We start from the raw sequence: 13,933 nt of genomic DNA, 5'->3' as shown, positions 1-13,933 counted from the left end.
CCGGGGGCTTGGGCAGCCCCCCGGGGCACCAACATCTTTGCCCGCCGCGAGACGAAGCAGTGGTCGGGCTGCCCAGGCTGGGCAAAGCGCAGCTCTGCCTGGCAGGAACCAGGTCCCGGAGCAGCTCGGGGGCCCTCCCCTGTGTCCCTGCAGAGCAAGTGAGGCAGCTTTACTGCACAAAGCGGAGGCACCCTCAGCCACGGCACACCCAGAACCAGCGCCAGTAACATCAGGGAGTGCAGACTGCCTGCTCCTTGTCCCCCTCTTCTCTCCCTGCTCCTTTCTGGTCAGATCAGTAGGGTCTCTGTTGTCCCCACCCAGCACTGCTGTCTGTTGCCTTACACTGCCTTTCTTGACCTTTCCTTGCCAGAGGAGCTTGGCTGTACTGGCCCACAGCATGCCTGGCATGCATGATATGCTGCCTGCCACTACTAGGGCTCTGTGTGGGGCTTTTTGTCAACCCCAACAGCTATGCATTTGGAACGGTTCTTCCGGCCAATCCCTTAGCAAACCCTTACTAGCAAAACCAGGTCTCCTGAGCCCCAACTTTGCCACTGATTGGGATCTCATCCCTGGGAATTTCTACTTCTTCCATCACATTGCCTCTGCCCCTGCTAGCTCAAAGTAGCAGATGTGGGAGAGGAACCCGGCTGCCCATGCTCTCCATCATCCTTCCTGTAAGAGCAGCTGTCCCTTTCACTGTTCCTTGAGGCTATTCAGAACGAAGTGAAACTCGGGAGCATTTAAACACACCTGTTCACAAAAAGGTAAAGTTGCTGTTGTTGCTGAGAAAGTTGCAAAAGACTTCCAAGGGCAACAGAGCCACGTGGGTAGGTGGCAGCTTCCTGAGAAGACACTAAATGGGGACCTGGAGACTTCCCACTCTGCCAGAGATGTTCTGAATGACTCCATGAGCTAACCCAACCCAGTCTGAGTGCCTACAGCCTCTTCCAAAACATGACTGTCAAGGCACGTTTGGAAAACTACTTCAGGTAGTGCTCAAGTATCAGATGAGCATTGGGCTGAGGCTATGCAAACAGGCCCAGCCTTTGAAGAGCTGCTCAGCTGTGCCCCCAGAAACCACTACTGTCCTCCCCCAGTAAAGCAAAAGACATAAAAAAAAGCATGCATAACCAAGAACAGCCACTCACTTGTGAGAGAGCACAGGATCTTAGATACTCATTCTTTCACAGCCCACATGAGCATTGCAGGTCTGAGGGTCTTTATTTCAGTTATCAGTGGCTAAAGGGATGAGTTACACGTTGTAGCATCCATAGGCAGCAAATCATAGTAGCAACGGGGTACTCACTTTGTGTTTAATGACAAGATGAAAGACTGCACAAGGTACACCAAGGCAACTCCAAAGGCTGGCAGTGAAAACAAGATACTAAACCTGGAAAAGACCAATCGGCCCAACTAGGGCTTAGGAAAAAAATAATTATCACATTGATGCTGGATGGGGGGAAAAAGAATTCAAACAGCAGAAAGTAAGAGAATCCCCAAAGGGGAATCAGTAACATGGGGATGGACAGAACAGCCAGGGGAGGGAGTCACTCAGGGTTAGTCATAAGCACAGCTGGACCAGATAACAGAAACATATTTCACTACATGGAGCAACATGCCCTACCTATTAAGAGGTGTGTTAAGTTTTTCCCCCTTCCAGCTACTTCACAGTCCAGGAGTTAGTTACAGCACAATGCACAGATCTAGTTAGTGAGGGTGGTCCAGAGCACCCATCCTTTTTAACAGACCTGTGTAACTCACCAGGCCCTTGGGAAGCATGAGCCACACAATGCACAAGAGGGACCAGTGGAAGCTCCTGCCAACCACCCAGCACTACTTGGTGCCCTGCTTATGCAGCAATTCCAGACAAGGCTACTAAAGCTGTGTCTCTGGGTACATTGACCCTGCCCTGTGGAGGGCATCTGGCAGTGAACCCCAGCATTCCTCAGGCTGACCTGGACTCAGATGGCATGAGAGAACAAAGAGAGAAACACTGGAAGTACTGTAAAGGCTTAGACCATTCCACAGAGAATTAATATGGCCTGTAGTTCCAGTAACTGGAGAAAACGGAGATCTGGAAAGCAAGAAGAAAAGCAGTTAAGTTCCTATACCCCTTGGACCACAAAAAAAAAAGAGCACAAAATGTGTGAGGGAGGACTGAGCTTCACAGCATTATACACTTCAGCACAGCACTACTGAAGGGCAGGTTTGCTGCTGCTGGTGTCACTCAAGGAGCACAAAGTCACTTGCTCAAGGTGGCAGCCAGGCCAGTTGCAGAGCTGGAACTGAGCACTGATCTACTGGAATCTAGGTTACTCCTCTCTAGTACTTGGTGTTTCCTCTCATCCACCTCATGACTGAGAACACAGAAGTGTCTACTTGGTCCTTTCCATCTAGTCACCAGCTCAGCAGACATCTGCCACACCACTATACTTATCCTATGGCTGTCTGCTAGGCAGTGCCAGCCAGCTCCCTGGCTCCAGAACATTGACTCATCTCTTGTTTTCATCAAGTTGAACAGAATAACATCACATCAGATCCGAGGTCCTCTCAAAATCCAGAGTTGAAAACAAAGCCCCTTTTCCAAGGCCATTACCTTGTCCTTCAGTTGCTGGCAAAGCTGCAGTGAAACTGTGAAGAAGACAAGGGCATCATTTAACCACGGGACAACACATTCCACTTTATGGACATGGCTGACTTCATATCGCTGGCTGCCAAACTCACTGGAGGGGGGGAAAAGAGCACAGCTTCACACACAACAGCATAGAACACAACTCAACTGTCCTACCTTCCCATGGGAGAGATTATGATGATTTCTATCACATTTAAATCAGCACCTGGCAAAGTTACAGAATGCAAACACTCAGACCACCTCTGACCAGATTTAGAGTTAAGCTAAAGGGTGAAGGTAGGAACTTCACCTCATTCCAGACAGGCACAGAGGCAGGGAATGCAGATGGCAATGCCAATAACCAAACACTCATTTTGGTTGTAAACTCTCATCTCTAGATAAACTCTAGATAAACACTGTATAGATGGGCTGAATCCTGGAAATTCACATCTTTCAGCCTTTAGGACCGAGTAATTAAAGAGACACAGGAGAGCATTCACAGGCACAGCAAATGACTCAGTCCAGCTTCTCCACTTCAGAGATGCTACAATGGAAACTGCACACAGCTGTCTGGATTTCACCCTCAAGACATACCAACACCTGTTACCCAGCTACACTACCCTTGTAGTGACTGTACTTACAACATGGCCCCAGGGTTGTGCAAAACAGACCCTCCAGCAGGCTTGAAGTTCTAGAGAAGGAAAAGATCATTAGGATTTTGAGGCAGTAAACAAACTACTTAGAAGAAAGACATTTGAGGTTTACACTTTCAGTAGCCTGACATCAAGAAACACCCACACTCTATTTGCCTGGACACTCCATCAATATGGAATCCCTCTTGTTAGAACCCTTCCTGCTCCTTCAATGAAAGAAATTTTACACACTGGCTAAGTTAAATGTAGCTACAAATTTTATCACTACAGAAATAAGATGAGAAGATCCAGAAGAAAAACAAAATACAGATTTTTAGGAAAATCTTCCTTATGGAAGGACTGCACGTCATAAAGCTTAAGAGTTGAATGCTCTTTTTACAGGACATCAAGTTGACCCATGCAACAGGTGAAGCAGAAAAGTATCCATCAAAACTCCATTCAGGAAACCCAAGATGCTACTTTGATGTAAACTGAATTAATATAATTACGCCCTTTCAAAATTACAAAGAATTATCAAACTATATTTAAAATATTTGGTAAAAAATGGCTTACTCCAGAGCACTGGTATGTTCTTCTGGGCTAAGCAGCCATGCCCCAAACCAGATTTAGAGCCAGTGCTTTGTGTGCAGCAGACCTAAACACAGACACTTAGCACCAGCTGAACTCATTCCTGCATTATCTTATGAACTAACATTGCACCAGGTAGCAGTGCAATCTCCTCCTCACAGTGGGATGCAAAGAGAGGAAACTAAACAAGGCTCAGGAGATAGCAGGCATCACCTTGGTTGTGCTGGGCTGCAGCACATGGAGCTGGTAGACAGTGAGGCACAGCTTGTTCAGGTTAATATAGAAATTCACAAGGATGTCTGGAGGCAGCGTAGGGGTGAACATTTTCTGGCAAGAAAATTAGTTTCTTTGTCAGTGGAAAGATCATAATTTCTAATGCTGGGAAATCATTCCCTTTTCCCAAGCCACACTACAATTACCCCATGGCAAAAAAAACATTAGGAGAGAAACAAAGACTCAGAAGCTGCAGGCAATGGTTGTTGCTCCTGCTGCCCTTGATCAAATGGTATGTGCATGACAGTGACAACAGAGGATGGAGCAGTGTTCACAAGGGCAAATCATCCCTGGACAAGACTCTTGGGCAGAGAACAGAACTTAATTACCAGAGCCCTCATGCTCAAGTCACCTGCATTCCCACAGGAAGACACAAAGCAGCCAAAACCACTCAGGATTTGCCCTTGCTTCAGTTCTGCCACAGGAGATACTTCAGAAACCCACTTTCACCAGGATGCAGCCCAGTACCCAAACTGTTCAGGCTGCTGGACCTGTATAGAGATCTAGACCACCACATACTTACTGTGAGACCACTGGAGGCAATTTCTGGTAGTGTCAGAGTGGCAGGAGTGGTCAGCCGATTTCGGGCTCTGGAGAGCTGCAACATCACAGCATCCATAAGCTACAAGATAATGTACAGAACCACTGCTGAGTGTGATTCCTGGACAGCTCTGGACACTGTGCTGCAGAATCCTACAGCCTTCTGCAAGCGCTAAAACAACAACCGCCACCACCCTTCACCCTTCCAAGAATTCAGGAACTTATTGGGAAGGGGTGGCTCCCACATAAATGCAGTTTAACTGGTACCACTATCAGAGACTTATGAGACAGGTCAGGAGTGTTCAATACCTGTGACTGATGAGAGAACAGCTATTCATGACAAGAATACCAAGGCAACATAAGATCAATTACTGATGCCACAGAAGCATCAGCTCTTCAGAAGAACAGGCATTAAGGAAAAAATGACAAGCTGCATTCTTGGTCTTCCCACTCCCACATCACAGGTACAACTGCTGAATGGGCTCCCCCTGTTCATAACCAGCTATGAGCAAGGCAGTAGAAAAAAGAACCAGCTCATTGTGAGGTCTATCCTGCCGGAAACCACAGTTCAAAGGCTCTATTCAGGCAGACTTCCTCTTCCAGAAAAAAAGGGGGAAGCAACATATGTCTGCTATAGAGCTCATGACTGCTAAGATGAAGGCACTTTGTATTATGACTAATATCTCCCCCTACTTCCACCTGAAAGTAAAAGGAAATAGTTTTATTACCTAGCTTCTTCCTATGAGCAGCCCTTGCCCATATGGAAACTAAAAAAGTATAGTTTTCTCATGTTTGATGTTGTGATGGATTCTAATGAACAAGCCAAAATTCTGGTGCCTTCAGAGAGCATTTCCAAGCAAAAGGTTGGGCTTCACTGCCATGCAGCAGCAGGTACTCTGTATTAGACCCCAGCAAATACTACTGGCAAGAGAGAAGTCACTTTCAGATAATCACAAGTACTGTCATCTTTTGTTTGCTGATGGCTGCCTCACTGCTGCTCTCTCGCCAGCAGCACCGATCAACAAAGAGCATAAATTATGTAACAGCATTATCCACAGAAGATCAAGGAAGATCCTCCCAGATTATCACTGGTGAGTAACAGGGCACCAACTGCTCAGATTATTGTTCACCAGGGTGTACAGCCCTGTTACTAATGCTAAACTAGTACAGATTCATATAAAATATGAGGTCACATGGATACTTCTTGACATGGGTATATACAGGTACAGCTGTGAAGTCTGTTTCCCCTAAGGCAGTAATGTGCATTAACTGTGTTTAAAACACAAACGGAGGGGAAAAAATGCATGTTTCTACCCATGCAGCAGGGGCTTTCTCCTCACCTTGAGCACTTCCAACCCTGTTTTGAACTGGTAATTCACATCTCTGTTCATAAGCAGGTAAATGGCTTGGTTCACATGGTTTCTAGCATCCTGGATCTGCAAAGGTACAAATGCAGTCCTATGAAAGAAACACTCCATAATAACACATGCTGGAAAGTAAAGGTTTCCCCAGTTATCTCACTGACTTTAAGAATGGTGTCTTCTCAAATGTTAATGCCATGTCTAAATGTCAGACATACTCTAACACAAACCTGCCACTGCTGCCCAGAAGCATTACTGGGTTCTCCACTCACGGACTGGAGATGCAGAACAGTCTGACAGCTACAACATGGATTGTCAGTACAAATATTGTTGAATCAGGCACTCTCATCCTGGGAGTGCTCTGACCATGACTGCTTGGTAGAAATTCTCACTGCTAATGGCATACAGCAGTCAGTTCTACCACCATGATTCCATCCTATTAGAGCTAAAACCAATGACATCAATGAGCAGCAAGCACTGACTTCTAATACAGTGTCTCTGGCAGTATCCCAGAGTCCTTTTAAAGTAAAATTGTTGGGATTGAGAGTTATCTCCAGCATCAAGAAGCTGTGCCATTGTGTGGGACCGGACCAGACTCAGGACACAGCTGGCTCAAATTCCTCTCAAGCAGGAGGAACACAGTTATCAAAGCAAGGTTGATAGGTGTATCCTTGCTTTCACAGAAGCAAGGACAAACCAGAGGAAGACAATAGCCCTGGGAGAAACTGACTTCTGTTCAATTTCAGGCAGCAGCACAAAAATTGAAAAACAAGCCCAAGGAGTAAATCAGAGGGTGCAAATGGAAGAGCTACGCAGAGAAGCTTGTATGAGAAGTGTCTGCTGGGAGGGAGACAGGCAACACAGCTTGGGGTATTTGTAGTTTGATATATCTACAGTGCCCTCCAGCAATCGCAGCTCCCAGCTCTACATCCTTGTAGAAGCCTCCCTGGCATAGATCTGGCTCCAATTCCTTCTAATGCAGAGCTCAGGGAACACGGAACAACCTTGCTTTTAGAAAGCTCTTGCACTGGAGGCTACAGAGAGGAGTGAGAATGATAAGCCCAGTGTCAGACTGCAGAAAGACTCTGCAGGTACTTGGGCATCTCCAAACATCATCACCTCCAGTCTTCACATCTCCCAGAGGCTTCTGAGCAAGCAAAACTGTTCCTGGCAGCGTTACCCAACCAAGCAGTGCCAACCCTGCTGTTATGATTTGCTTCATTCATATTCCTGCTTGATTTTGCTCTGTTTTCTAATCAACTTCCTCAACATTTATGTGCCTGCACTTGTGTTCCTCAAAAACGTGCCTATGCTACAACTTCTTATCCATGACTTCACTTTGTACAGAGAAACAAAACTCCAGCTGACATCACTCACTAAGGGAAGACAATTGTGATCCTTTGAGATGCTAATTTTTAATTTAGACAGGCCAAAGATCACCATATAACCACTTTAAATGCTTCTGCACTCATTCCTTTAGGCACTCACACTCCATATCTGAACGACGTTAGAACACATAATGCAAGTAAATAAAGGGAAGTGTTTTCCATAAAAGCTGGTAGAAGTCTGTCAACCAGGCAGCAGTACAAAACAGCCACAAAAGCAGAGGCACTGCTGAGTGTTGTCACAAAAACTTCCTTGCTTTGTTGCAAGGCATAAACAAACTCAGTCAAGTTTGGCATTAGTGTCCAAGTATACAATTTTCTAGATTTCTACAAAGTTACTAGGTAGAGCTTTCACTGCTAAAGCAGGCATTAGGAACTGCACTCAATGCCAAATGCACTCATCAACTAGAAAAACCTGAGCTACGGCACAGGGAAGTACATTGAATACATCTCCCTTCAACCTACTCAGCTGTGACAAAGGAATTGAGGCAAACCATGTCTTCAGACGCTAGGTCAGGTCCTGAAATCAGGTTATCTCCCAGCAAAATGATGGGAAAGAGATTCTGGTTCTGGATAGCTGCATCCTTTTAACTCCTTACCTGAGGGAACTCAGACATACTACTGGAACACAGTAATTTGTTCTCAGTGTAAACAAATGCATCTGCAAGAGAATGAGAACAAGCTACTCAAAGCCCCTGAAGCTGCTCTTTGCCCTGCTAGCCTGGGATGACATGGGACAGTCCAGCACAGGCACCTCAGGCACTCCTTTAACGGAGCATGATTGCTAGCAGCCAGCCTTCAGATCAACTGGCGTGTCTGGAAGGAGCCCACCCAGGAACCCCAACTGAATTTAACTGATTTTAATTGCACCTGCTTCCTCCTTAGCTTTTACCACTGTAGCTCATGTGGAATGGACATAACAGGTCTCTCTCAAAGGACTAAAGTTACTGCTCAGAGAGCACTGAGGCTATGGACGGGCAGGCATCTAAAGCCAACAGGTACCTGCTGCAATTTCCACTGCTTGTCTTCCCGGAAAGCAAAATGCAGGAGCTGATTGTTTCTGGGCATTTTCAGATTAACATCCTTGAAGAAAGAAACGAACACATGAGAGTAAGAAATGCCTATATGCAGAAGATGGGGGCTGGCAGTCATATTCCATTCTCCCAGACCATCTTGGCAAACTGCCTTCTGCAGCCCCAGCAAAGCCAGAATCTCAGTGCTCGCACAGGATGATATTAATACAAAGAATAGGTTGAAAGGCACTGAGTGAATTGGGATACAGGCAGGACACATGACCTCAGCCCAGAAGGCCCCCAAGGAAACTTGTTATTACACATCGAAGGTGGTAAAGGCAAGGAATCCCCATGGAAGTTGACTCCAGCACTCACCACCATGTGGTGGTGGTAGGAGGGGGTGTCAGATGCTGGATCTTGACAAATTTCAATGGTTGCTGAAACATTGAGGCCAATTAGGGAGGACTGACAAAGAACACTGATCATAGGTAACACATAAACAGGGTAACCTCCCTCCCTGAGGTGATGAAAGGGTGATAAGGACAACACCCACCCCTTGTAGTACAAAGCAAGAAGTGTGGCAAGTACTCACAGCTTGACACAGTGCATCTCCCTGCAGCGTCATCACACCTTTCACCTGGTCTGTGCTGGAATGAGAGGAAACATCTGGGCAACATATGTCACAAGAGGCACCTATCAACTGCCGACCTAACACCTCCCCTCCTCATCCTGTGTAGCCAGCACGGTTCCTCCTGCCCAGGGACTGAACACTACACACACTTTCAAGTCCCCAGTTCTTGGCCTGTGGTCAATTCCTGTTGTATTCTTTATGGGCCACCTCACCCTAACTGCTCTGCCTAAAACATTACCTTCATTTCTGATCCCATTCTTATTCCTTTTATCACCTGTCAACAATTTGGTTGCTGTTACAAACAGCTCTAGCAGGCACAAGCACAAGACAATAAATTAATTACTGACACTGGAGTGTTAGGTGATTCCTACAAGAGTTGAAAGCTACAAACAACACCCCATTCCAAGAAAAAAGACCCTAAATAAGTAAAACCCCACAACCTTAAATAAATAAAAAACCCACACCCCAAACCCTTTGAAAGGTCCTGCAAGATGACTCACATCTACAATGAAGTGTGAGAAGAAGACTGAAGCACCTGGTTGGGCTATATCCTACATTTTCAGATCAACTTACTTTTCAGATCAACACTGCAAGATCCACCTTACAACAACAACAACAAATGAAAACTAAATTAAGTTTAACTAAGATCTGAAGAAGACAACCTTCAAACTTAGTACAGAATTACTGCATGATTCTTTGCAATGCTGTGACATTCCTAAGGACTAAGGTGAACTGCTTTGTGACAAGCTTGTGGCCTCTGCCACAGCAGCTACTGAGTCCAAGGGACACACTGAAGATCAAAAAATGGATATCAATTTCAGAAGAACTGCTCGTCTATAGCACCTTCTGCAAAAGCCTCAGTTTGCTTTGTGTGAAGGAGATTTACTATTGTTATTTTAGGAAGATTAGGACAAAGGTTAAGATTTCTCCACAGTCAGGGTCAGAAACTGAGCCAAGGGTAGAGTTCAGGTCTTGTAACTGCAACTCCCTGTGTCATAATCAGAAAAACGCCCCTTGGCAAACTGCCCACAGCACTGAGGTAACACATGAGCATATGGTCAGGAATCAGTGACTACGTTATAGGTGTCAGCAGAAAATGGCAGAAGGCTGGCTCAGGCAGCCCTGGAACACAGCTACAGACTGTTACCTTCACCTCCCATGAGAGTTAGTTTGTTTTCCTCAAGGCAAAATCTCCTATTAAAGAAAACCCACTACACCAGGGCTTCTGCAAAGCCCTTCACCACAGATCCTCCAGGACCTGCACCCTTTGCTGCAGAGGGAAGTGACCCGCTGACCACCACCACTTACCCTGACGTGCTTAGTACAAAGTTCTCCTGCTTGACAGCTCTTCCTGAGCCACTGGTGGGCAGGGCAAAGCGGTGGGAGGCCTCCTGCCCAAGAGAGGACACAGTGAGTGCTGGAGCATCTGCCTGGGCCCAGCACACCGTGAGCCAGGAACAAAGATAATGTGGACACCAGCAAGTGGCTGAATATGTAGCAGTCACCTCTGCCAGCCTCCTGAAGTCCACCAAGCAGAGCACTTGGATTTCGTCCTACTGCAGGACCAGTGCAGCCCAGGAGAAGGCTCAGCGCATGCAACCTACAGTGAAAGGCATTTGGAAATCCCACACCCTGGAGCTGGGCAGTGCCAGCAGGATCCCCCAGCTGCCCACAGAAGGAGCAGCACCCAATAGCTCAGCTCTGCACAACGTCAGGCACCATGGTGCTGCCCCTTATCACAGCTGGTCCTTACACATGAAGGAAGTCTGGAGTGAAAACCACCCCGCCACCTGGTTATCCTAGCTGGTGACTGCCCTTTACACAGTTCACCCTTAAAACTATAATAAATTCTTCAAAGTGGGTACTATATACACAGGTGTTGTCTATTGTCACCTGCTACTGACTCCAGTCCTGGGGATCTGAGTCAGCACTACGGCACTCTTACCTCCTCTGGCACGTGCCCCTCACCTCCACATTTTTGGCCCTGCTCTTCCATCACACTATAACCTCCCAAAACCACAGAGTGTTAAGGGGCTGGGCCTGTTGAACACTGACCCAGCAGACACATGGTGCATTCTCAGTGCACGCCAAGTCCCTTTGGCCAGATCCCCACTGTCTGCTTGGAAAGAGTCGACCCTGCAACGCATGCTCGGGCTGGAGAAAGGTCAGAAAAGTGTTGCCCATCTACTTGAGCTCAACACATTAGGCCTCTGAAAGGGGCAGGTACCAGCAGAGGAGTGGGCATGTCGAGGAAAGGATGATTATGAACAAGGAGAGTGCATGCTAGTAGTTACTGCACAAGTAGCAGCTGTCAGCTAAAGGCCACGGTGCTTGCTTCCACCAGCACATGTCAGAATTACAGGCAGATCCAGATTCTCTGTTCCAGAAAATATTCATATCTCACGCAAATGCCTGGCAGATAGGTCTGGCTGCCTCCATGTGCCTTTTCAAAGCAGCTCTTAGCAGAGGATCAAGAACAGAGCAATCTTGGGGAAATCAGCTTTACTGGGAGTCCTTAAGAGCAGAGGGCAAGCAAGCACTAGGGACAGAACTGGACATGCATGGATGACCTTTCTGTGCAGCCTCTACCAAGAATTTTTTCCTCCAGGGGAAACCTATCACCATTCCTTACATAGAAGATCAGACAAAGCCACAACACAAAAACCAGATAAAATTAATCTCACCTTCAAAATATCCTGCAGCTGTCTCAAAACAGCATGGACCTCTTCTTGTAAAAGCCATTTAAATTCTTCTTCCTATGTCGTGGGAAGATAGCAGTGGAATCATTAGAAATCAGACACCAGAAGCAAATCTCTCAGACACATAAGAAAATTGTTTAAGTTCTAAGTCTACTGCTGTTTCCATGCTATTTAAATAAAGGAGGAGAACAAAAGATTTCTTCCTGATTTGTTGAAACACCTCAGTCTCCCCATCTCCACTCCAGTCCAATGAACTGTCCTCATTCTTGCCTTGTCTTTAAGAAAGCAACATTTACACAAATCACTGTACCAAAAAACCTAGAATTGAATGTGAATTTCAGAGCAAAGTAAAAATCCTGCTGCTTCAAAAACTGGGGCATCTTTTTAAGCTGTTGGGATGGACTCACCTGGCTGCCAGACACCCACCCAGCCTCCCTCACTTCCCCTTCCTTGATGGGTCAGGGGAGGAAATAAGATCATGGGCCAAGGTAAAGCTAGGGAGATCCATTACCAACTCCTGGCAAAGGCAAGACTGAATCAACTTGCAGACAAATTTGTTGCTAATTAGGTGGTGAGAAACAAAGACAAAAACTAAAATGAGCATCCCCCACCCCCCACCCCCAGCATCTCCCCAAGCAATAGCAGTCTAAAACCAAACCAAAAAAAGGGGGTGGGGGGGCACAGGCTGGGGACTCCCAATCACTGGGGCAAATTCAGTAACAAACAAGTTTGGATCTGATGACTCACTGCCTTGAGCCTCCATCGGTTGCTGCCACAGAGAAGCCTGTACAAAGCAGACCCTCAAAGCACAGCTAATGTTTCTGTTAAACCACAAGACCCCATGCAGATCATCAAAGAAGTGGGGAACAGAAGTAAGCATGGGACAAAGAAAAGATTGCCACTTGTCATCCTGTAAGAAAACAGAAATTTTCCATGGGGAGAGTTCTGAGCAGATTGCCCATAGAAAAATAGGAAAGGTATGGTCAACTCAGAACTTCAGGCTTGTGGTTTCTCTGCTAGACGGTTCCTGTTCACCATGAAGAACGCAACCCCCCCACTGATGTGTCATCACCTTATGCAAGAGTTATCCCAACAAACAGTAGGACTAAATCAGGTTTGTTTCAGAAAACATTTATCCAAGGCAGGCACACACAACAAAGCCAGGCAGGATTCCCTGTTATCCTTCAAAGCAGTTTGGGTGCAGGACCACTGACTTCGACCCTCTAATCCTGTTTTGGGTTTCTGGGAACTATACTGGTCATAGAACATCCCTAACTGGAAGGGACCCACAAGGATCATCAAGTCCAAGTGTGGGCTCTGCACAGGACAGCTGCAGGAATTCCACCACGTGCTTGAGAGTGTTGTCAAAACACTCCTTGAACTTTGTTAGGCAGGGTGCTGTGACCACTGCCCTGGGGAGCCTATTCCAGTGCCTGACCATCCTCTGGGTGAAGACACTTTTCTAAATGTCCAGCCTAAACCTCTCCTGACAGAGCTCCATGCTGTTCCCTCAGGTCCTGTCACTGATCACCAGGGAGAAGATGGATCTGCAGCTCTTTCACTCTGTAATGCTTGCCCTCCTCCAGGTTCCTAAAGGAACAGTGATCCCATGGGTGAAGGACATACCTTTAGTACCTCCAAAACCCACCAGCACCATGCAGGTGTTGCTACTCAAAATCCCCATTGGTGTCTTTCCTCCCTCTAGTCACAGCAAGAAACCTCCCTTCCCCTGCCCATTAATTTTGGACTAAGTCAAGTTCGTGCACATCTGTGCACTGCACAGTTGTATTTTTGGGGAGTGCTGGTCATACTCTTCTAAACCATAGGACATTAGAAAAATCTGTTTTCCTATGTTGCTTTCCACCCAGACCGATGGATCTCTGAACCCCTTTTCCAGAGCGGAGATTTCACCTCTCCTCGGAGCTCCTGTCCCGGGGAGGCCGCAGTGACGCCTGCTCTGCGCCGTCCCCGCTGCTACCAGGTCACTAGGGCAGCTCAGGCACCCGCCATGTGCCGGGCCGGTCAGCGGCACACCAAGGTCAAAGGGCACATTCACGGTGTGCTGGGAGCAGGGCGGCCCCGGCCTCGCCACCCCACCCCACCAGGCCCACCGGAGGAGCGGCGCCGGTGGCAGAGAACCGGGCGCCGCTGGTGAGCGAGGCGGGAGGAGACCGCGGCCTTCGAACCACGCCGCGAC

The 13,933-nt window shown here is 47.1% G+C and overlaps 1 protein-coding gene across 1 annotated transcript in view; it reads right to left on the bottom strand.

Annotated features, from left to right (window-relative positions):
- Positions 1–1,165: 1,165 nt before the first annotated feature.
- LOC103623330 (putative oxidoreductase GLYR1) overlaps positions 1,166–13,933 on the bottom strand; it is a 41,500-nt gene continuing 28,732 nt past the window's right edge. Inside the window, 10 exon segments of the mRNA XM_017745724.1 lie at positions 1,166–2,077; positions 2,600–2,726; positions 3,256–3,305; positions 4,048–4,161; positions 4,631–4,729; positions 5,988–6,083; positions 8,396–8,476; positions 8,999–9,053; positions 10,346–10,428; positions 11,722–11,793. Coding sequence (XP_017601213.1) covers positions 2,036–2,077; positions 2,600–2,726; positions 3,256–3,305; positions 4,048–4,161; positions 4,631–4,729; positions 5,988–6,083; positions 8,396–8,476; positions 8,999–9,053; positions 10,346–10,428; positions 11,722–11,793 — 819 coding nt within the window. The 3' untranslated portion in view covers positions 1,166–2,035.

This window comes from Corvus brachyrhynchos, unplaced genomic scaffold, assembly GCF_000691975.1.
Source record: "Corvus brachyrhynchos isolate BGI_N302 unplaced genomic scaffold, ASM69197v1 scaffold369, whole genome shotgun sequence".
Taxonomy (NCBI): Eukaryota; Metazoa; Chordata; class Aves; order Passeriformes; family Corvidae; genus Corvus; species Corvus brachyrhynchos.
This window is presented reverse-complemented; position numbering and strand designations above follow the sequence as displayed.